This window comes from Vitis vinifera, chromosome 1 (assembly GCF_030704535.1).
Source record: "Vitis vinifera cultivar Pinot Noir 40024 chromosome 1, ASM3070453v1".
In the NCBI taxonomy this organism is placed as follows: Eukaryota; Viridiplantae; Streptophyta; class Magnoliopsida; order Vitales; family Vitaceae; genus Vitis; species Vitis vinifera.
This window is the reverse complement of record NC_081805.1, coordinates 15225147-15247825: the sequence shown is the minus strand read 5'-3', so window position 1 is coordinate 15247825 and position 22679 is coordinate 15225147. Positions and strand designations below refer to the sequence as shown.

The 22679-nt window shown below is 37.5% G+C and overlaps 4 protein-coding genes across 4 annotated transcripts; all 4 read left to right on the top strand.

Moving 5' to 3' along the window:
* Nucleotides 1–1946: 1946 nt before the first annotated feature.
* On the top strand, nt 1947–3969 carry LOC132253791 (uncharacterized). Its single transcript, XM_059736850.1, has 4 exons — nt 1947–1990; nt 2112–2662; nt 2718–2907; nt 3102–3969. Exons 1-4 carry the CDS (start codon nt 1947–1949, stop codon nt 3967–3969), a joined length of 1653 nt encoding a protein of 550 aa, XP_059592833.1.
* A 95-nt stretch (nt 3970–4064) lies between these two features.
* Nucleotides 4065–8968, top strand: LOC132253790 (uncharacterized). The gene is made up of 4 exons (XM_059736848.1): nt 4065–4180; nt 4280–4779; nt 8426–8432; nt 8749–8968. Exons 1-4 carry the CDS (start codon nt 4065–4067, stop codon nt 8966–8968), a joined length of 843 nt encoding a protein of 280 aa, XP_059592831.1.
* Nucleotides 8969–14472: 5504 nt separating this feature from the next.
* LOC132253788 (uncharacterized) lies at nt 14473–16357 on the top strand. The gene is made up of 4 exons (XM_059736841.1): nt 14473–14562; nt 14652–14892; nt 14961–15548; nt 15936–16357. Exons 1-4 carry the CDS (start codon nt 14473–14475, stop codon nt 16355–16357), a joined length of 1341 nt encoding a protein of 446 aa, XP_059592824.1.
* Nucleotides 16358–16368: 11 nt separating this feature from the next.
* On the top strand, nt 16369–20701 carry LOC132253787 (uncharacterized). The gene is made up of 6 exons (XM_059736836.1): nt 16369–16493; nt 18891–19534; nt 19601–19763; nt 19859–19971; nt 20213–20416; nt 20472–20701. The coding sequence occupies exons 1-6, from the start codon at nt 16369–16371 to the stop codon at nt 20699–20701; spliced, it is 1479 nt and encodes a 492-aa protein (XP_059592819.1).
* The last annotated feature ends 1978 nt before the right edge of the window (nt 20702–22679 follow it).

Below are 22679 nucleotides of genomic sequence, written 5' to 3'. Positions count from 1 at the left end.
CAAAGCCTCAAAACACTTTCAATGTGAGCAAACAACATCCAATTGCAATAAAGCAATGCTCAAACATTATTTCCTGCATACATCTTTTGACTTACATCTAAAGATGGAAGGGATAGGGTGAGTTCACAACTTAGTAGGAAAGTTTATAACCATCCTAAGCATACACTTAAAAACCTTGAATTAAACATGTAATAGCATGCATGATAAACATTTTATAACCATTAATAAATATGCAATCATGTCAAACATGTATGCATGTTTGCTGGTTTCATCTTCGCTTTTCCTCGTCCATCCTTTCACAACTGATAAATTGCTCACCCCCACCAATCTATATATCAAATATCAATGCTCCACAAGATACTCGATCAATATAATAATGACTATTCTAGGACATCACCCAAGGGCAAGTCATACCCCGTGTCTTTTGGGACTCATACCCAAGGGCAGGACCAACCCCATATACCCACATTGGAGTGTCTTCCTCGAGGGCTTTAGGGACTTCCACCCAAGGACCCACTGTCCCACATAAACAATATATCAAAGGATAATGCCTATAGCATCACATAAACACTTTCTACTAAATAATTCTCTGAATATCATTTGTGATTATTCCATATCCTTTCTGCAATGCATTCATACCATGAACCATTTTCACAATACAGAACCATGAATCTTCATACCAATATACGTTCCAATCTCAATGTAACATTTCAACACAATAAACCAAGATGCAATGACACATTAAAATATTTTATGAAATTTTAGAAATGACATGAAATTTCCAATAAATGTTTCAAGGAAGGAAATCAGATACACCATGGGATAGCATAAAATTCCCTACCTTACACGGGCTTTCCCTTTATGATTCTTCTATGTAGGCGATCTTCACCTATTACAAGGAACTGAAATGAAACACATAATTTAGACTTCCTAACGATGAAAATTTATACAATTTACTTTTGCTAATTTTTTAATTATAATATTCTCTAATGTAGATGCCTACAAGTTCTCATATCAAATTTGAATTAAATTAAACAATATTTACAATGCATATTAATATTCCCTAATTAATTACCAAACACTAATTGTTTTTATTTTCTTAAAACCTAACCTATTAACAAATTCCAAGTGCCTAAATAACCTAATTAATCACACGTTTACTATTCTATTTTTCAATTAAACCAAATTAAACAAATATTTATGCTAATCTTACCATTAATAAAATACTTAAGCTAAAATACTTTAATCCATGATTAATTGTGATTTTTAACTAAAACATGTTTATAGTAACAAGGATAAAAACAATGATAGTGACGGTAATTGTGACGGTAACGGTTACGTTGACGATAACGGTAATTATGACGGTGACAGTAACTCTAACGGTAACGGTGATAGTGACAGTGACGGTGGCGAGAACGATCATGATCATGGTTATGGTAATGGTGATGGTAACGATAACAGTCATGGAAACGGTGACGGTTATGGTTACTATGACGGTAATGGCAATGGTATCAGTGATGGTATCGATAACGCAAAGAGTAACGATAAAGGTAATGGGTGACGATGACGGTGATGATGATGATGATAATCGTAACGGTAACGGTAACGGTAATGGTGATGGTGACGATAAAAGTCGGTAACGGTAACGCTAACAATATCGAAAACGGTAATAGGGACGGTGATAGTAACGGTGACGATAATAGTGACGGTAACGGTAATAGTAATGATGAAGGTGACAGTAACAGTATCGATAATGGTGACAGTAGCGGTTACGATAACGGTAATAGTGATGGTAATGGTGACAGAAACGGTGACAGTAATGGTGACAGTAACGATGACAATAACGATGACGGTGATGGTGAGGATAAAGATGACGATAACAAAAAACAATAACGATGATGGTAACAGTGACAATAACGATGACAGTAATGGTTAAGATAACAGTAATGGTAATAGTAACGGTGACAGTGATGGTAATGGTATGGATAATGTTGATGGTAAAGGTAAAATAACTATAATGGTGACGATAACGGTGACAGTGATGGTAACGGTGACGGTAACGATGATAGTAATGGTTACAATAACGGTAGTGATTACGATAATGGTAACAGTGATAATAACGGTAACAGTTACCGTAAAGGTGATGGTAACGGTAATGATGACAGTAACGATTACAATAATGGTCAAGGTGACGGTGATTATAACGGCAATAGTAATAGTAACGGTGACGGTGACCGTAACGATAATGGTAAGGTTGACGGTGACAATGACGGAAACGATGACGCTAGTGGTATCACATATTGTAACGGTGACGGTAACCATAATGGTAACGATAATGGTGACATTGATTGTAACATTGACGGTAACGTTGATAGTATCAGTAACGATGAAGGTAATGGTAACGATGACTGTAATGCTTACGATGACAGTGATGGTAACGATGATGGTAATGGTGACGATAACAATGACGGTAACAGTGACGATAACGATGATAATAACGTTTATGATAACAGTAATTGTAATGATAACAGTGACGATGATGGTAATGGTGACGATAACAATGATAATAACAGTTATGATAACGGTAATGGTAATGATAATAGTGACGATGATGGTAATGGTATGGATAATGGTGATGGTAAAGGTGACAGTAACAGTAACGGTGACAATAACAGTAACGGTGACTGTAACGGTGACGGTGATGGTAACAATGACAGTAACGATGACAATAGTGATTATGATAACGGTAGCGATTATAGTAACGGTAACGGTAACTGTGATAGTAACGGTAACGGCGATGGTGACGGTAACGACAACAGTAACGATTACGATAATGGTCAAAGTGACGATGATTATAACGGTAATAGTAATAGTAACGATGACGATGACTATAATGATAATGGTAAGGTTGACGGTGATGATGACGGAAACAATGACGGTAACGGTATCATAGATGGTAATCATAATGGTAACGATAATGATGATGGTAACGATAACGGTAACGGTAACAGTAATGGTAACGATAATAGTGACGTTGACAGTATTAGTAACGATGATGGTAAGGGTAAAAGTAATGGTAACGGTAACGGTAACGATGACAGTAACGGTAACGGTGACGATAACGATGACAGTAACAGTGACGGTGACTGTAATGCTTACGATGACAATGATGGTAACCGTGACGATAACGATGACAGTAATGGTGACAATAATGATGACGATAATGGTAATAGTAAGAGTTACGGTTGTGGTAATGGTAATAGTCATAGTCATGGTAACAGTAACGGTAGTGGTAACGGTCACAGTAACGATGATGGTAACAATAACGGTAATGTTAAAGATAATGGTGACAATAACAATGGCAGAAATAGCTATGGTAACTATGACTGTGATGCTAACAGTAACGGAAATGTTAAAAATAATGGTGACGGTAATAGTGATGGAAATGACGATGGTAACGGTGATGGTGACGATAACGGTAACGATGACGATTACGAAAAAGGTTACAATGATGGTAACGGTATTGGTGACCGTGATAGTAATGATAATAGTAAAGATGACAATGACAAAAACAGTAACGGTAACAACAATGGTGACTGTGACGATGGCGATAACGATCACGGTCACGATGACAGTAACGTTGACGGTAACAGTAACAATAACAGAAAGAGTAATGGTAACGATGATGATAACAATAACGATAATGGTAACGATTACTGTAACAGTAACGGTGATGGTAGTTGCAACGGTAATAGTAACAGTGACGATGATAGTAACGGTGATGATGAGAGTAACTATTACGGTCACGGTCACGGTAACAGTGATAGTAATGGTATCACAGACGGTAATGATTACAGTAACGATAACCATGATGGTGACATTGACGTTAATAGTGACAGTAACGGTAATGGTCACAATGACGTTAATAGTGACAGTAATGGTAACGGTGACGGTCATGATAAATGGTGACGGTAATGATAATGGTAACGGTAAGGGTCACGATAACGATAACGGTGAAGGTGATGGTAATGGTAACGGTGACGGTAACAGTAATGGTGATGATAATGGTAACGGTGACAATAATGGTCACGATGATGGTAATCGTGACAGTGACGGTAATAGTAACGGTGACAATAATGGTCACGATGATAGCAATCATGACGGTGATGGTAACAATAACGCAAACAATAACAGTAGAGGTAATGGGTGACGGTGATGGTAATCGTAATAGTAAAGGTAACTGTGATGATTATAGTAATGTTGACGGTGACTATTAAAGTATCGGTAACGGTGACAATGATGGTGGCGGTGACGGTGACGATGATGGTAACGGTGGCAGTGACGGTGATGGTGTCAATTACAGTGACGGTGATGGTGTCAATTACAGTGACGGTGATGGTGTCAATTACTGTGACAGTAATGGTGATAGTAACGGTTACGATAACTGTAACAATATTGTAAACTGTAACAATGACGGTGATAGTAACAGTAACGGTAATAGTGAAAGTAACAGTTACGATAATGGTAATGGTAACCGTAATGGTGAAGGTGACAGTAACAGTATCAGTAACGGTGACGGTAACGATGATGGTAACGATAACGGTAACGAGGACGGTAATGGTGACAGCAGTGGTTACGATAACGGTAACAATTACGATATTAGTGACAGTAACAATGACGATAACAATGATGCTAGTGATGGTAACAGTGATGGTGACGATGACCGTAATGATAACAGTAAGGTTGACGGTGACGGTGACAGAAACGATATCGCGGACGGTAATGGTAACAGTAACGCTGACGGTAACGGTAACAATAATGGCGATGGTAATGGTAATGGTAACGGTGATGGTAACGATAACGGTGACAGTGACAATGACGGTAACGGTGACGATAACGATGATGGTAACGGATACGATAACGATGACAGTAACAATGACATAACGGTTATGATAATGGTGATGGTAAAGGTGATAGTAACTATAATACCTAGCACTAATGAATTAAATAGACAATAATGATTATCTTAGTACTTGACTTTAAACGTGCTTAATTAGATGTTAAAACTAGTTTAGTGTTAATCCTGTTTAATTATGAATTAAAGTTTGATTAAGGTTAATTGAGATTAGTTAATGACTTAGCCATGCTTATTAATTTTTAGGGGTTGATTATAGTTTTGAAAACCTAAAGAACTAATGGGCAATAATGGGTTTTATTTTTGATAACTTGAAGGACTAAAGTGCAAAATTGGGAAGTTGGAGTTAGTGGAAGCCAAGTGGCATGCCAGCTCCTACTTGGATGGGCTAGTGGTAGGCCACATGGCTGCCACCTCCTACTTGACTGCATGGAGAGCCCTATATAAAGGCCAATAGCTCGTTTTGCACCATTTTAGCTGCAACAGCTTGGGTTAGAGAGAGAATCTAGAGAGAGAAAGTGTAGATTTAAGGTAAGCAAGTTGTTTAATTTGTAATTTCGGTTTATTTTTGTTCCTAATGGTATGCTGAAACAAATTAACGGTAAAATTTGTGTAAAAGTTGAGTGAAATTAGCTATAAATATGTTTTAGTTAAAAATCACAATTAATTAGGGATTAAAGTATTTTAGCTTAAGCATTTTATTAATGGCTCAGCATAAATCTTGTTTAATTTGGTTTAATTGAAAAATAGATTAGTGGACATGTGATTAATTAGGTTATTTGGACACTTGGGATTTGTTAATAGGTTAGGCTTTAAGAAAATCAAAGCAATTAGTGTTTAGTAATTAATTAGGGAATATTAATATGTATTGTAAATATTGTTTAATTCAATTCAAATTTGATTTGAAAACCTATGGGCATGTAGATTAGAGATTATTAGAATTAAAAATTAGCAATAGTAAATTGTATAAATTTTCATCGTTAGGAAGTCTAAATTATGTGTTTAATTTCAGTTCCTTATAATAGGTAAAGATCGCCTACATAAAAGAATCACAGAGGGAAAGTCCGTGTAAGGTAGGGAATTTTATGTTATCCCATAGTGTATCTGATTTCTTTTCTTGAAACATTGATTGGATATTTCATGTCATTTCTATGATTTCGTAAAACATTTTAATGTGTCATTGCATCTTGGTTTATTGTGTTGAAATGTTACATTGAGATTGGAATGCATATTGGTATGTGATTACTACCCAAAAAGTGCTATTTTGCACCTTTAATTCATTATGTTTTAAGCACTTTTGTGTAGTAGTTCTCCATCTTTATTCCAATTGGCATGTTAAGGACCTAGCAATGACTTCTAATCATATTTGTGGCTAGTTTTAGTGTTTTGACAGCCTTTTGGATCATTAAGACAAGCCAAGTAAAGGAGAGAAAAGCAAGCAAAGTGAAGAGAAGCAAAGAGGACAGCAGCTGCAGTCTTCTTTCGCACTTTTGGAGCACTTCCCGAAGTCCATTTTCTACATGCTATATACCATTTCAAAGCTCAAGAAGTCAAGAATCCAACGCTTCAAACCGTGTACGATTTGGAGCTGAAATGAGGAAGATATGGCCTTCGGAAGCCAACTGCTCCAGGCTTGTGCGAAATTTTCGCACAACACCTTCAAAATTCGCACAGCCCATACGTGGTGCGAATTTTCCTCTGTTTTTGCCGACTCCACTTTAGATATTTTCTTATGTATTTTTTTTATGTAATTTCCTTTCTTATCCTTGTAACTAACCAATCACAAGCTTTTGCTTTTGTAAAGACTATATAAGGGGTGGAAATCACCTCTTGGATATATGAGAGGTGCTACGTTTGACACTTAGAAAATATACAGAGCTCTCTCGTTTCTCTTTTCTCTTTACTATTTTATTTTCTTGGAAGCCAAACAACCTCTGAGGATGTTTTCCCGGAGGATGATTGGCTAAAACTTTTAGTTTCTCAAAGTATGGATGTTATGTGATGACTTGGATGCAATCCCATGGAAATTTCTCGCACCTGGAAGGTAAGGTAGTCGTTTTTCATTAAAGGTTCATTAATGCAAAGTTTGGTTTTTATTTCCTTTGGACAACTTCCAACGGCCAATACTTGATAAGCTTTTGGATTTCTATCCATTAGTTATCTCCTACGAGCTATTGGAAGGTGAGGTTTTCAATTCCAAGTTTTGCATTAATCCGTTAGAACCAATTTCAATGGCCATTGAAAGGTGAGTTTATCACCTGGAATGACTTTGAGTTGCCAATATTTGGTAAGCTTTTGGCTTTAGACCATTAGTTATCTCTTACGAGCCATTCAAAGGAAGTCTAAGGTGAATAACCATTGATGAAATTCACTACCATCTGTTTTGCCATTTTAAAGGATTAAAACTTGATTTACTAAATTCATACCGGTTCGGGAAGCAAGCATCACCATAGTTGCAACCCCAACGCGAGGAGCCTATCCTGAGATTTCCAATTTGCATAAGAGCCAGAGCATAGCTATCCTATCTTTGAGAAACTTGTTTTTACACCCTTTCATTTTAGTCTTTAATGTTAGCTTAGATTAGTTTAAATCTTTCTAAAACATTTACATCTTCTTTTAAAGCTAACATCCATAAGAAAATCACCTATTTTCCTAATTTGAATATCACTTGTGTTTGTGAAAACCCTTCCCAGTGAACGATCCTAGAACCACTATGCTATAGTAGCTTGGCTACTTTAGTAATAGTAGTCAAGGTATAAATTTTTTTGATACGCCTTTAAAGCTAAGCTACCATGAGTCGCATCAGTATGAAGATTCATGGTTCAATGTTGTAGAAATGGTTCACGGTGTGGTTGCATTGACAGAAGTATAAAGAATAATCACAGATGATATTCAGAGAGTTGATTGGTGGGAAGTGTTTATGTGATGCTACAGACATTATCTTTTGATATATTGTTTATGTGGGTCCTTGGGTGAAAGTCCCTAAAACCCTCAAGGAAGACACTCCAATGTGGGTGTATGGGGTTGGTCCTGCCATTGGGTATGAGTCCCAAAAGACATGGGGTATGACTTGCCCTTGGGTGATGTCCCAGAATAGTCATTATTATATTGACCACGTATCTTGTGGAGCATTGATATCCGATATATAGATTGGTGGGGGTGAACAGTTTATCAGTTGTGAAATGATGGACAAGGAAAAGCAAAGATGAAACCAGAAAACACATGCATACATGTTTGACATGATTACATATTTTTTAATGGTTATAAAATGTTTATCATGCATGTTATTACATGTTTAATTCAAAGTTTTTAAGGGTATGCTTAAGATGGTCATAAACTTTCCTACTGAGTTGGGAACTCACCTTATCACTTCCATATTTAGATACAAGTCAAAAGACCTATGCAGGAAATAATGCTTGAGCATTGCTTTACTGTGATTGAATGTTGTTTGCTTGTATTGATAGTGTTTTGAGGGTTTGCCATTGTATTAAAGACTGAATCTTTTTGTAGGAATGATGTAATATATATATTTGTTAGGTACACTTGTAGTATGGGCTACCCGTATTGAACCATGGGGTTTTAGTATATGTAAATTAATGTAGTACAAGTTTCTTTTGTGAAACGAAACATATTTTGTTAATTAATAGTTACGAAGTTTAATACAAGATGCACTCTTTATAATAGGTTTTGCATATCCTCCTTTTGCACAAAATAAAGAAGGAACTCAGTTAAAAATCGGGGTGTGACAGTAACAGTGACGGTGAAGGTGACGGTAACAGTGAAAGTAACGATAATTGTAACAGTAACGGTAACTGTAACGGTGACGATGACAGTAACGGTGATGGTAACAATGACAGTAATGGTTATGATAACGGTTATGGTAACGATGACAGTAACGGTAATGGTGATGGTGATGGTAACGGTAACGCTAAGAGTAACGATGAAGGTGACAGTAACAACATCGGTAACGATGACGGTAACGGTAATGGTAACGGTGACAGTGACGGTGACGACAACGGTAACAATGATGGTAACCATAACGGTAACGAATAATTGTGATGGTAACAATAACGGTTACAGTAACAGTAATAGTAACGGTAATGGTGATGGTATGGTAACGATAATGGTGACGTTAGTTATAACAGTGACGGTAACGGTAACGGTGACAATAATGATGACGGTGACTGTAATGCTTACGGTAATGGTGGTGATAACAGTGATGGTAATAGTGACAATAACAGTGACAGTAACGGTTACGATAATGGTAATGGTGACGATGACAGTAATGGTGACGGTAATGGTGATAGTAACAGTGATAATAATGATAATTGTAACGGTGACGATAACGATGATAGTAATGGTTACAATAACGGTAACAGTAACAGTGATAGTAATGGTGATGGTGACGGTGACGGTAACGGTGATGGTGACAGTAACGATGATAATAGCGATTACGATAATGGTAATGGTAATGGTAACGGTAACAGTGAAGGTGACATTAACAATATCGGTAACAGTGACAATAACGGTGATGGTAATAATGACAGTAATGATAACAGTAACGGTGAGAGTAACGGGGACGGTAATGGTGAATGTAGCGGTGACGATAACGGTAATGATAATGATAACGGTGACAGTAGCGGTGACTATAACATTAATGGTCACGGTGATGATCACAGTGACGATGATGGTGATCGTGACCATGATTGTTATAGTAATGGTGACCGTGACCGTGATGGTGACGGTTACGATAACGGTGATGGAGATTGTCACAGTGACAGTAACAATGATGGTCACGATGACGATAACGGTACTTGTCATGGTAACGGTCACGATAACTGTAATGGTGACGATAACAGTAACGGTAGTGGTAACGGTGACAATGATAGTAACAGTAATGGTAATGGGGACGGTAATAGTAACAGTGAAGGTAACGGTAACTGAAACGGTAGTGGTAATGGTGACGGTGATAGTAACGGTAATGGTAACGAGGACGGTGATGGTGAAAGTGACGGTAACAGTAACAATGACGATAACGGTAACAGTAGTGGTAACGGTGACAGTGATAGTAATGGTAATGGTAACGGGGACGGTGATGGTGAAAGTGACGGTAACAGTAATAACGACGATTACGGTAACGGTGAATGTATCATAACGGTGACGGTAATAATAACGGTAACGACGACGGTAACAGTAACGGTGACGGTAACGGTAACGGTGACGGTAATAGTAACGATAACGGTAATAGTAACGATAACGGTAACAGTGACGATAACGATAACAGTAACGGTGACGGTAATTGTAACAGTAACGGTGACGGTAACAGTGACAGAAATGATTCTGATAACGGCGATGGTAACGGTAATGATAACAGTAACAGTAAAAGTTATGGTTGCAGTAATGGTAATGGTCACGGTAATAATCACGATAACAGTGACGATAGTAGTAACAGTCACAATAACGGTGATGGTAACAGTAACGGTAATGTTAAAGATAATGGTGATGGTAACAGTGACGGAAATGACTATGGTAACGATGACGGTGACGCGGTAGCAGTAACAGTATTTGTAATGGTCACGGTAACAATAACAGTAATGTTAAAGATAATGGTGACGATAACAGTGACGAAAACGGCGACGGTAACGGTGACGGTTACGGTAATGGTTACAATGATGGTAACGGTAACGATGACTGTGATAATAACGGTAATAGTAAAGAGACGATGAGAGTAACGATAATAGTCACGGTCACGATGACGGTAACGGTGATGATAACAATAATTGTAACACCTAGTACTAATGAATAGGCCATAATAATTATCTTAGTACTTAACTTTAAGCATGTTTAATTAGATGTAAAAACTAGTTTAATGCTAATCTTGTTTAATTATGAATTAAACTTTGATTAAGGTTAAGTGGGATTAGTTAATGACTTAAGCATGCTTATTAGAGTCTTAGGGGCTGATTAGGGTTATGAAAACCTAAAGGACTAATGGGCAATTATGGGTTTTATTTTTGATAACTTGAAGGACTAAAGTGCAAAATATGGAAATTGGAGTTAGTGGAATGCCACCTCCTACTTGGGTTGATTGGTGGTAGCCATGTGGGCTACCACCTCATGCTTGGTTGCATGGAGACTCCTTTATAAGGAGACTGCAGCTCGTTTTCCACCATTTCACCTGCAGCAACTTGGGTTAGAGAGAGAATCTAGAGAGAGAAAGTGTAGATTTGAGGTAAGCAAGTTGTTTAATTTTGTAATTTTCGTTTATTTTGGTTCCTAATGGTATGCTGAAAAGAATTAATGGTAAAATTTGTGTAAAAGTTTAGTTTAATTAGACATGTTTTAGTTAAAAATCACAACTAATTAAGGATTAAAGTATTTTAACTTAAGTATTTTATTAATGGTAAGGTAAGCATAAATCTTTGTTTAATTTGGTTTGATTGAAAAATAGATTAGTAAACATATGATTAATCAAGTTATTTGGACACTTGGGATTTGTTAATGGGTTAGGCTTTAAGAAAATCAAAACAATTAGTGTTTGGTAATTAATTAGGGAAATTAATATGCATTGTAAATATTGTTTAATTCAATTCAAATTTGATTTGAAAACCTATAGGTATATAGATTAGAGAATATGAGAATTAAAAATTAGCAACAGTAAACTGTATAAATTTTCATGGTTAGGAAACCTAAATTATGTTGTTTCATTTCAGTTCCTCGTAACAGGCAAAGATCGCCTACGTAGAAGAAACACAAAAAGGAAACCGGTGTAAGGTAGGGAATTTTATGCTATTCTATGGTGTATCTGCTTTCTTTCCTTGAATCATTTGTTGGAATTTCATGTTATTTCTATGATTTCATAAAATGTTTTAATGTGTCATTGCATTTCGGTTTATTGCATTGAAATGTTACCATGATATTGGAATGTATATTGGTATGAAGATTTATGGTTTTGTGTTGTTGAAATGGTTCATGGTGTGGTTGCATTGCAAGAAGGATATGAAATTATCATAGATGATATTTAGAGAATTGATTGGTGGGAAGTTTTTTATGTGATGCTACAGGCATTATCATTTGATATATTGTTTATGTGGGACCGTGGGTCCTTGGGTGAAAGTCCCTAAAGCCCTCGAGGAAGACACTCCGATGTGGGTGTATGGGGTTGGTCCTGCCCTTGGGTATGAGTCCCAAAAGACACAGGGTATGACTTGCCCTTGGGTGATGTCTCAGAATAGTCATTCTTATATTGATCGTGTATCTTTCGGGGTGGGCCTAATTTTCTTGAAGCTGAGAATTGGATGAAAGAAATAAAGAAAATACTGGATGTAATGGCAATGCCTGAGGAAAGCAAAGTTTCTTTAGCTTCCTTCATGTTGAGGGATGAAGCTGACAATTGGTGGGATATGATCAAGACTACTCAGGATGTAACTAAGATGGTTTGGATGCAATTTGAGGAGTTGCTTTTATCTAATTACTTTCCAAAGGTCGTTAGAAGACAAAAAAGAGCTGAATTTATACACTTGGTTCAAAGGAACATGACAGTGACTGAACATGCAGCAAAGTTTACACAACTATCTAGATATGCTCCGAATGTGGTTACAGATGAACAAATGCGAGCTAAACAATTCCAAGAGGGGTTGAGATTGAACATTAGAGCACAAGTCGCTCCCTTCATGCTTCGTACTTACAGTGAGGTTGTGGCAAGGGCTTTGGTTATAGAAAGGGAAATGGGGGAAGCTCATAGGTTGAGAAGCAGAAATTCTAGGTTTGGTGGTTCAAAAAAATGAGAACGAGATTTCAAGCACCCAAAAGTGACTCATCCTCAACAACAACCAAGAAAACAAGAGCAGTATAGTGGGACTACAGATTGGGGCAAGGGACCAAGGAGATGTTATGAATGTGGTGAGGTGGGACATCTTAGGAGGGAGTGCCCAAAATTTCAACGACTTGCATACCAGCCATCTCAACGACAGTTTCAGCAGATGAACCCACGAATCCAAGGAAGGCAACCTTTAAGGGGAACGAAACTTTAGACAGGGGAAGCCTGGAAGGAAGCCAGAGCAAGAGCAACAAGGGAGATTTTATGCAATAAGGTCACAAAATGCAGAGTCAAATGCCTTGGTGGAAGGTATGATCTTATGTTTTAGTACTTGGGCACATGTTTTATTTGATCCAGGAGCTACCCACTCTTTTATTTCTGCATCATTTGCCTCCATGCTAGACATAGAATTTGTTCCCCTTCATTGTTCATTATGTGTTGAGACTCCTATGGATGGTAAGGTGGAAACCAAGTGGGTGCGTTGTGCTTGTGTACTTTATATTGGGGGTCTTGAAGTTACAATGGATTTGGTTCTTCTTGATATTTCATCCTTTGATGTAATTGTGGGGATGGATTGGCTTGCCCGACATCATGCTATGTTAGATTGTTATCTGAAGAAAGTAACACTCCAAACCTCTTTTGGTTCATATTTGAGTCTCTATAGTGATAGAAGGCTTACATTTATTCCACTAATTCGAAACCTGGATGACAAGTGGTCAAGAAAGGATGGCGGGCACTATTTTCTTTTTAATATGAAGGGAGGAAGCAAAAAAGATGACAACTATAGATTGTATTCCAATGGTTTGTGAATTTGCTGATGTTTTTCCTAAAGAATTGCCATGTTTACCTCCTCACAGAGAGATGGATTTTTCTATTAAATTGTATCTAGGTACAGATCCAATATCAATAGCTCCATATAGGATGGCTCCAGTTGAACTTAAGGAATTGAACATTCAGTTGCAGGAGTTGCAAACTAAAGGGTTTATTCGGCCTAGTACCTTACCTTGGGGTGCTCTAGTATTGTTTATAAAGAAGAAGGATGGATCCTTGCGGTTATGTGTGGATTACAGAAAATTGAATAGAGTAACAGTGAAAAACGGTAACGGTGAAGGTGATAGTAACGGTAACGGTGACAGTAAAGGTAACGGTAACGGTGACGGTAATGGTAACAGTGATGGTAACGGTAATGGTGACAGTAATGGTCACAATGACGATAACGGTGACGGTGACGGTAATGGTCATGATTATGGTAACGGTAGCAGTGATAATAATGATCATGATGATGGTAATAATGACGGTGATAGTAACGGTGACAGTGACAGTGACAGTGACGGTAACAATAACGCAAACAGTAACAATAAAGATAATGGGTGATAGTGACGGGACGGTGATGGTAACAGTGACAGTTATCGTAACTATAACGGTGATGGTTATCGTAATGGTAACGGTAATTGTGACGATGACAATAACGAAAACGGTGGTGACGATGACTTTAACGGTGAAGGTAACAATGACTGTAACGGTGACAATAACAGTGATGGTAAAGGTGATGATAATGGTGGCAGTGACGATGATGGTGTCGATTACGGTGACTGTCATAATAACGATGATGGTAACTATGAGGATAATGGTGATAATAATGGTAACGATATCGAAAACGATAACAGTGACATTGATAGAAACAATATCGGTAATGGTAATGGTAACGGTGAAGGTGACAATAACAATATCGATAACGATGACGGTAACGGTGATGGTAACAGTAATAGTAACGGTGACAGTAGTGATTACGATAACAGTAACGGTTACGGTAATGGTGACGGTGACGGTGACGATAACGGTAAAAGTAACGGTGATGGTGACGATAACGGTAAAAGTAACGGTAACGGTGACGGTGACCATAACGATAACGGTAAGGTTGACAGTGACGGTAATGGTAACGCTGACTGTAATGGTAACGATAACGATAATGGCGACGGTAACGGTAACATTGACAGTATCGGTAACAGTGACGGTGACGGTAACACTAACAGTAATGGTGACAATAACGATGACGATAACAATGACAGTAATGGTTACGATAATGGTAATGGTAACGGTGATGGTAACGGTAACTGTAATGATAATTGTAACTATGACGGTGACGGTAATGATGAAGGTGATGGTGACGCGGTAGCAGTAACGGTATTGGTAACAGTGATGGTAATAGTAACAGTAATGTTAAAGATAATGGTGATGGTAACAATGATGAAAACGATAACGGTAACGGTTATCGTGGCGGTAATGGTAATCGTAATGGTGACAATAACAGTAAAGATGACAATGATGATAACGGTAACAATGACAGTGACGGTGACAGTGACGGTAGCGGTAACGATCACGATCACGATGACGGTAACGATAATGATAACGATAATAGAAAGAGTAATGGTAATAGTAACAGTAACGATGACAATAACGGTAACGGTATCAATGACGATAACCCTGACGGTAACGGTGACAGTGATGGTAACAATGACGGTGATAGTGATGGTAATAGTGACAATAACAGTAATGGTAACGGTGACGATAGCTGTAACGTTAACAGTAACGGTGATGGTAGCTGTAATGGTGAAAGTAACGGTTATGGTGACGGTAACGGTAAGGGTAACGATGATATTAACGGTATCGCGGATGGTGATAGTAATGATAATGGTGATAGTAGCTGTAATGGTGACTTTGACTTTAATAGTGATGTTAACGATAATAGTGACAGTAATGGTCATGATGACGTTAATAGTGACGGTAATGGTAACGATGATGGTAACTTTGACGGTAATGATAACAATAATAGTAATAGTGACGGTAATGGTCACAATGACGGTAACGGTGACGATGATGGTAACGGTAATGGTGACAGTAATGGTCACGATGACAGTAACATTGATGACAATAATAGTCACGATGACAGTAATGATAACGGTATTAATAATGGTCACGATGATAGTAACGGTAGCGGTAATAATAATGGTCATGATGATGGTAACAGTAATAGTAATAGTGATGGAAATGATAATGGTGACAGTAGTGGTCACGATGACGGTAATGGTGATGATGAGTGTAACGGTAACGATGACGGTGACGGTAACGGTGATGGTAATGGTCACGAAAGTGGTGATGGTAACAATGATGGTAACAGTAATAGTGACGATTACGGTAAAGACGACGGTAACGCTGTTGGTAACGGTAATAGTAATGGTAATGGTAACAAGGACGATAACAGCGACAGTGATGGTAGCAGTGACGGTAACGGTGACAGTAACTGTGATAGTAATGGTTACGACAACAGTAATGATAACGGTAACAGTGACGGTAACGATGACGATCACTGTAACGATGCTGGTAACGACAACGATAACAGTGATGATAACGGTAATTGTCATGATAACAATCACTTTAATGGTTATGCTTATGGTAACGACAATGGTAACAGTGACAGTGACAGTAACGGTAATGGTAATGGTAAGGGTGACGGTGATAGTAATGATAACGGTGATGGCAATGGTGACGATAGCGGTGACAGTAACAGTGATGGTAACGGTAACGATGACATTCACTGTAACAGTAACAGTAACGTTAAATGATCACTGTAACAATGAGGAAAATGTTAATGGTAATGGTGACGGTAATGATGACGATAACGATTACGGTAATGATTGTAGTAACTATTACAGTGATAGTAAGGGTAACGGTAACGGTGAAGGTGATAGTAACATTACGGTAACGATCACGGTCACGGTAACGCTCACAGTAAAGGTGACGGTAATGGTTACGGTCACGGAAACGGTAACGGTGCTGGTAACAGTATCAATAATAGTAACGATAACGAAAATGGTGACTGTAATAGTAATAGTAACGGTGACGATCACGGCAACAGTGACGGTGATAGTGACAATAACAATCACACCTTGGGGTTTTTTTTTTTTTTTTTTTAACTAAACAATTGATACTCAAATACAATATAAGTTCTCTCAAAGATATGGGGATACAAAAATTTAAATGTTGAGTTCCTTCTTGATTTTGTGCAAAAGGAGGATATGCAAAACCTATTATAAAGAGTGCATCTTGTTTTAAACTTCGTAACTATTAATTAACAAAATATGTTTCGTTTCACAAAAGAAACTTGTACTACATTAATTTACATATACTAAAACCCCATGGTTCAATACGGGTAGCCCATACTACAAGTGTACCTAACAAATATATATATTACATCATTCCTACAAAAAGATTCAGTCTTTAATACAATGGCAAACCCTCAAAACACTATCAATACAAGCAAACAACATTCAATCACAGTAAAGCAATGCTCAAGCATTATTTCCTACATAGGCCTTTTGACCTGCATCTAAAGGGGAAGGGGATGGGGTGAGTTCACAACTCCGTAGGAAAGTTTATAACCATCCTAAGCATACCCTTAAAAACTTTGAATTAAACATGTAATAGCATGCATGATAAACATTTTATAACCATTAAAAAATATGCAATCATGTCGAACATGTATGTTTGTTGGTTTCATCTTTGCTTTTCATTGTCCATCATTTTCATAACTGATAAACTGTTCACCCCCACCAATATATATATATGTCAGATATCAATGCTCCACAAGATACACGGTCAATATAATAATGGCTATTCTGGGACATCACCCAAGGGCAAGTCATACCCCGTGTCTTTTGGGACTCATACCCAAGGGTAGGAGCAACCCCGTGTCTTTAGGGACTAAAACCTAGGGACAGGACCAACCCCATACACCCACATCGGAGTGTCTTCCTCAAGGGCTTTAGGGACTTTCACCCAAGGACCCATGGTCCCACATAAACAATATATCAAAAGATAATGCTTATAGCATCACATAAATACTTCCCACCAATCAATTCTCTGAATATCATCTGTGATTATTCCATATCCTTTTGTCAATTCAACCACACCATGAACCATTTCCACAACATTGAACCATGAATCTTCATACCAATCTGCGTTCCAATCTCAATGTAACATTTCAACACAATAAACCGAGATGCAATGACACATTAAAACATTTTACAAAAGCATAGAAATGATATGAAATTTCCAAGAAATGTTTCAAGAAAAGAAATTAGATACACTATGGGATAGCATAAAATTCCCTACCTTACACGAACTTTCCCTCTGTGATTCTTCTATGTAGGCAATCTTTACCTATTACAAGGAACTGAAATGAAACACATAATTTAGACTTCCTAACGATGAAAATGTATACAATTTACTGATGCTAATTTTTAATTCTAATATTCTCTAATCCACATGCCTGTAGGTTTTCAAATCAAATTTGAATTGGATTAAACAATATTTACAATGCATATTAATATTCCCTAATTAATTACCAAACACTAATTGTTTTGATTTTTTTTCTCAAAGCCTAACCCATTAACAAATCCCAAGTGTCCAAATAACCTAATTAATCACATGTTTACTAATCTATTTTTCAATTAAACAACATTATACAAAGATTTATGCTAATCTTATCATTAATAAAATATTTAAGCTAAAATACTTTAACCCTTAATTAATTGTGATTTTTAACTAAAACATGTTTATAGCTTACATTCAACTTTTACACAAATTTCACCGTTAATTTGTTTCAACATACCAATAGGAACCAAAATAAACCAATATTACTAAATTAAACAACTTGCTTACCTCAAATCTACACTTTCTCTCTCTAGATTCTCTCTCTAACCCAAGTTGTTGCAGCTAAAATGGTGCAAAACGAGTTGTAGACCCTCATATAGGGCTCTCCATGCAGCCAAGTAGGAGGCAATCCACCCAAGTAGGAGATGGCATGCCACTTGGCTTCCACTAACTCCAACTTCCCAATTTTGCACTTTAGTCCTTCAAGTTATCAAAAATAAAACCCATAATTGCCCATTAGTCTTTTAGGTTTTCAAAACTATAATCAGCCCCTAAAAACCTAATAAGCATGGTTAATTCATTAACTAATCTCAATTAACCTTAATCAAACTTTAATTCATCAGTAATCAGGATTAACACTAAACTAGTTTTAACACTAATTAAGCACGTTTAAAATTAAATACTAAGATAATCATTATTGCCTATTTAATTCATTAGTGCTAGGTATTACACTAACGGTAATAGTCACAGCAACGGTCACGGTAATGGTCACAGTAATAGTGACGGTGACTATACTAGTGATAGTAATGGTGACCGTAACGGTAACGGTAATGGTAATTGTAATGGTAACGTTGAGGGTGACGATGAGAGTAATGGTAATAGTGACTATAATGGTGACGGTAATAATTACGATAATGGTGATGGTAACGATTATGGTAACAGTTACGATAATGGTTACAATAACGGTTACGGTGATAGTAACGATGGCGGTAACAATCATGGTAACGATTATGGTGACGATAACGGTAACAGTAATGGTAATGATGACAGTGACAGTAATAGTAATGGTAACGATGATGCTAATGGTGTCGGTGACGATAACGGTAACGGTGATGTTAACGATAACAGTGACGGTAATAATGACAGTAACGGTAACGGTCAATGTCATAGTGACGGTGATAGTAACGAAGACGGTAACGGTCATGGTCATGGTGACAATAACATTGATGATCACAATCACGGTACAGATTACATTAATGGTAATAGTACCGGTAACGATGACAGTAACAATAACAGAAAGAGTAACGGTAACAGTAATGGTGATGGTAATGGTCACGATGACTTTAACGGTGATGGTAACAGTAACGGTAACTGTGACGATAATGGTAACGGTAATGGTGACAGTGATAGTGACGGTAACGGTAACGGGACAGTGACGATGACGGTAATGGTCACAATGACAATGATGGTGGTAACGGTAATGGTGATGGTAAAGGTGACGGTAACGGTAATGGTCACTATAACGGTTATGGTGATAGTAATGGTAACGGTAACAGTAAAAGTAATGTTAACGGTAACAATAACTGTAATAGTAAGGTAACATCCACGGTAACAGTAATGGTAAGGTAACGTCGACGGTAATAGTAACAGAAATGGTAAGGTAATGGTAACGGTGATAGTAACGGTAACAGAAATGGTGCCTGTAATGATGACGGTCACGGTGATGGTAACGATGATGGTTATGGTAATGGATACGATAACGATCACGGTCAAGGTAACAGTGACAGTTACAGTTACTGTGACGGTAATAGTAACGGTAATGGTGACGATAACAATAATAAAAACATTAACGATAACGGTAACGATGACGGTAATAGTAACGGTAACGGTAACGATGATGATAACCGTAACGGTAACAGTAAAGATAACAGTAACGGTAACGGTAACAGCAATGGTAACGGTAACGGTAACGGTGATGGTATCGATAATGGTAATGGTGATGGTAAGGGTAAGGGTAATGGTAATGGTAACAATGATGATCATAGTGACGGTAACGGTGATCATAACGGTCACGGTAACGGTGACCATAACGGTCACAGTAATGGTGACCATAAACGGTCACGATAACGGTGACGATGATGGTCACAATAACGGTGACAATGACTCCAATGGTAATGGTAACGGTAACGGTAACGATAGTGGTGATAGTAACGGTGCCACTGACAGTAACAATGATAGTGACGGTAACGGTAACGGTTACGATAACAGTAACTATAACGGTAGCGGTAACGGTAATGGTAATAGTAACGGTGACGGTGACAGTAATTGTTACGGTAATGGTGACGATTACAGTTAGGGTCACGATAACGGTGATGGTAACATTGACGATAATGGTGATAATTACGGTTATGATAATAGCAACGGTAAATGTAACAGTGACAGTAACGGTGAGTCACGGTAACGGTGAGAGTAACAGTGATGATGATGTCATAGTGATGGGAAAGGAAAGGAACAAACAAATAAGTTTTGATTAAAACTAGGATGACATCTCCAACATGGGAAACTAAAGGAACTAAGAATGAAAGTAGATAGAACCAAGAATGGCGCTCTAATGATGAGCAATCAAAGGAACAAATGAATATGTTTTAAATGAACTAAGAATGAACATAGGATGGAGACTCAATGATGCGGAAAAAAAAAGAACAAAGAAATAAGCTTCAGATGGAATGTAGGATGGCATCGTAATAATGGGAAACCTTAGGAGGCAAGAATGAACATAGATAAAGCCTAGGATGGCGTGAAATGATTAGAAACAAAAGGAATAAACGAATAAGTGTGGATAAAACCTAGGATTGCTTCCCAATGATTGGAAACTGAAGGAACTTACAATGAGCAATAGATAGAACCTAGGATGGGGTCCCAATGATGAGAAACCAATGGAACAAATGAACAACCATAGATAGAGCTTAGGATGACTTCCCAATGATTGAAAATCGAAGGAACTAACAATGAACCTATACATAACGTAGGATGGAATCCCAATGTTTGGATACTAGGAACTAAGAACGAACATAGATAGAAACTACGATGGCGTCACAACGATAAGAAACAAAAGAAACAATCGACTAATTCTAGGTATAACATAGGATGACATTCCAATGATTCGAAACCAAATGAACAAAACATAGATAAACCTAGGATGGCGTCCTAGTGATGAAAAACAAAAGGAAAAAAAGCTTTAGATAGAAACTAGGTTGACATAACAATCATGGAAAACTAAAGAACCTAAGGACGACGATATATAGATCCAAGAATGGTGTCCCAATGATGATGAGTCAAAAGAACAAATGATGAGCAATCGAATAAGCTTAGATAGAACCAACGACAGCATCCCAATGATGGGAAACCAATGGAACTAAGAATTAACATAGATAGAACATAAGGCAGTGTCCTAAAGATGAGAAACGAATAAGCTTAGATAGAATCTAGGATGACTTCCCAATGAATGAAAACCAAAGGAAATAACATTGAACATAGACAAAAACCTTGGATAACATCAAAATGTTTGGAAACCAAAGGAACTAAGAACAAACATAGATAGAAACTAGGATGGAGTCACAACAACGAGAAACCATAGAAACAACTAACTAATCTTAGGTAGAACCTAGGATGGCATCCCAACTATCGGAGACCAAAGGAACTAAAATTGAACATACATAGAACCTCGGATGACGTCCCAATGATGAGAAAGGGAGGGAACAAACGAATAAGCCTAGATAGAATGAAAATATATAGAAAACATAATGGCGTTCCAATGATGAGCAATTGAAGGAACAAACGAATATGCTTTAGATGAACTAAGAATGAACGTAGATAGAACATAGGATGGAGTCTCAATGATGAGAACCAAAAGGAGCGAAGAAATAAGCTTAAGATGAAAACTAGGATGGCATCCTAATGATGGGAAACCTTAGGAGGCAAGAACGAACATAGATAAAGCCTAGGATGGCGTGCTAATTATGAGAAACAAAAGGAACAAACAAATAAGCATGGATAGAACCTAGCATAGCTTCTCAATGACCGGAAACTGAAGGAAGTTACAATGAGCATAGATAGAGCCTAGGATGGGGTCTCAATGATGAGAAATCAAAGGAACAAATGAACAGCCATAGATAGAGCTTAGGATGACTTCCCAATGATTGGAAATCAAAGGAACTAACAATGAACCTATACAGAACGTAGGATGGCATCCCAATGTTTGGAAACCAAAAGAACTAAGAACGAACATAGATACAAACTACGATGGTGTCACAATGATGAGAACCGAAAGAAACAATCGACTAATCCTAGGTAGAACATAGGATGACATTCCAATGATTGGAAACCAAATGAACGAAAATTCAACATAGATAGAACCTAGGATGGCGTCCTAGTGATGAAAAAAAAAAGGAACAAATAAATAAGCTTTATATAGAAACTAGAATCTAGGATGGCATCCCAATGATGGGAAAC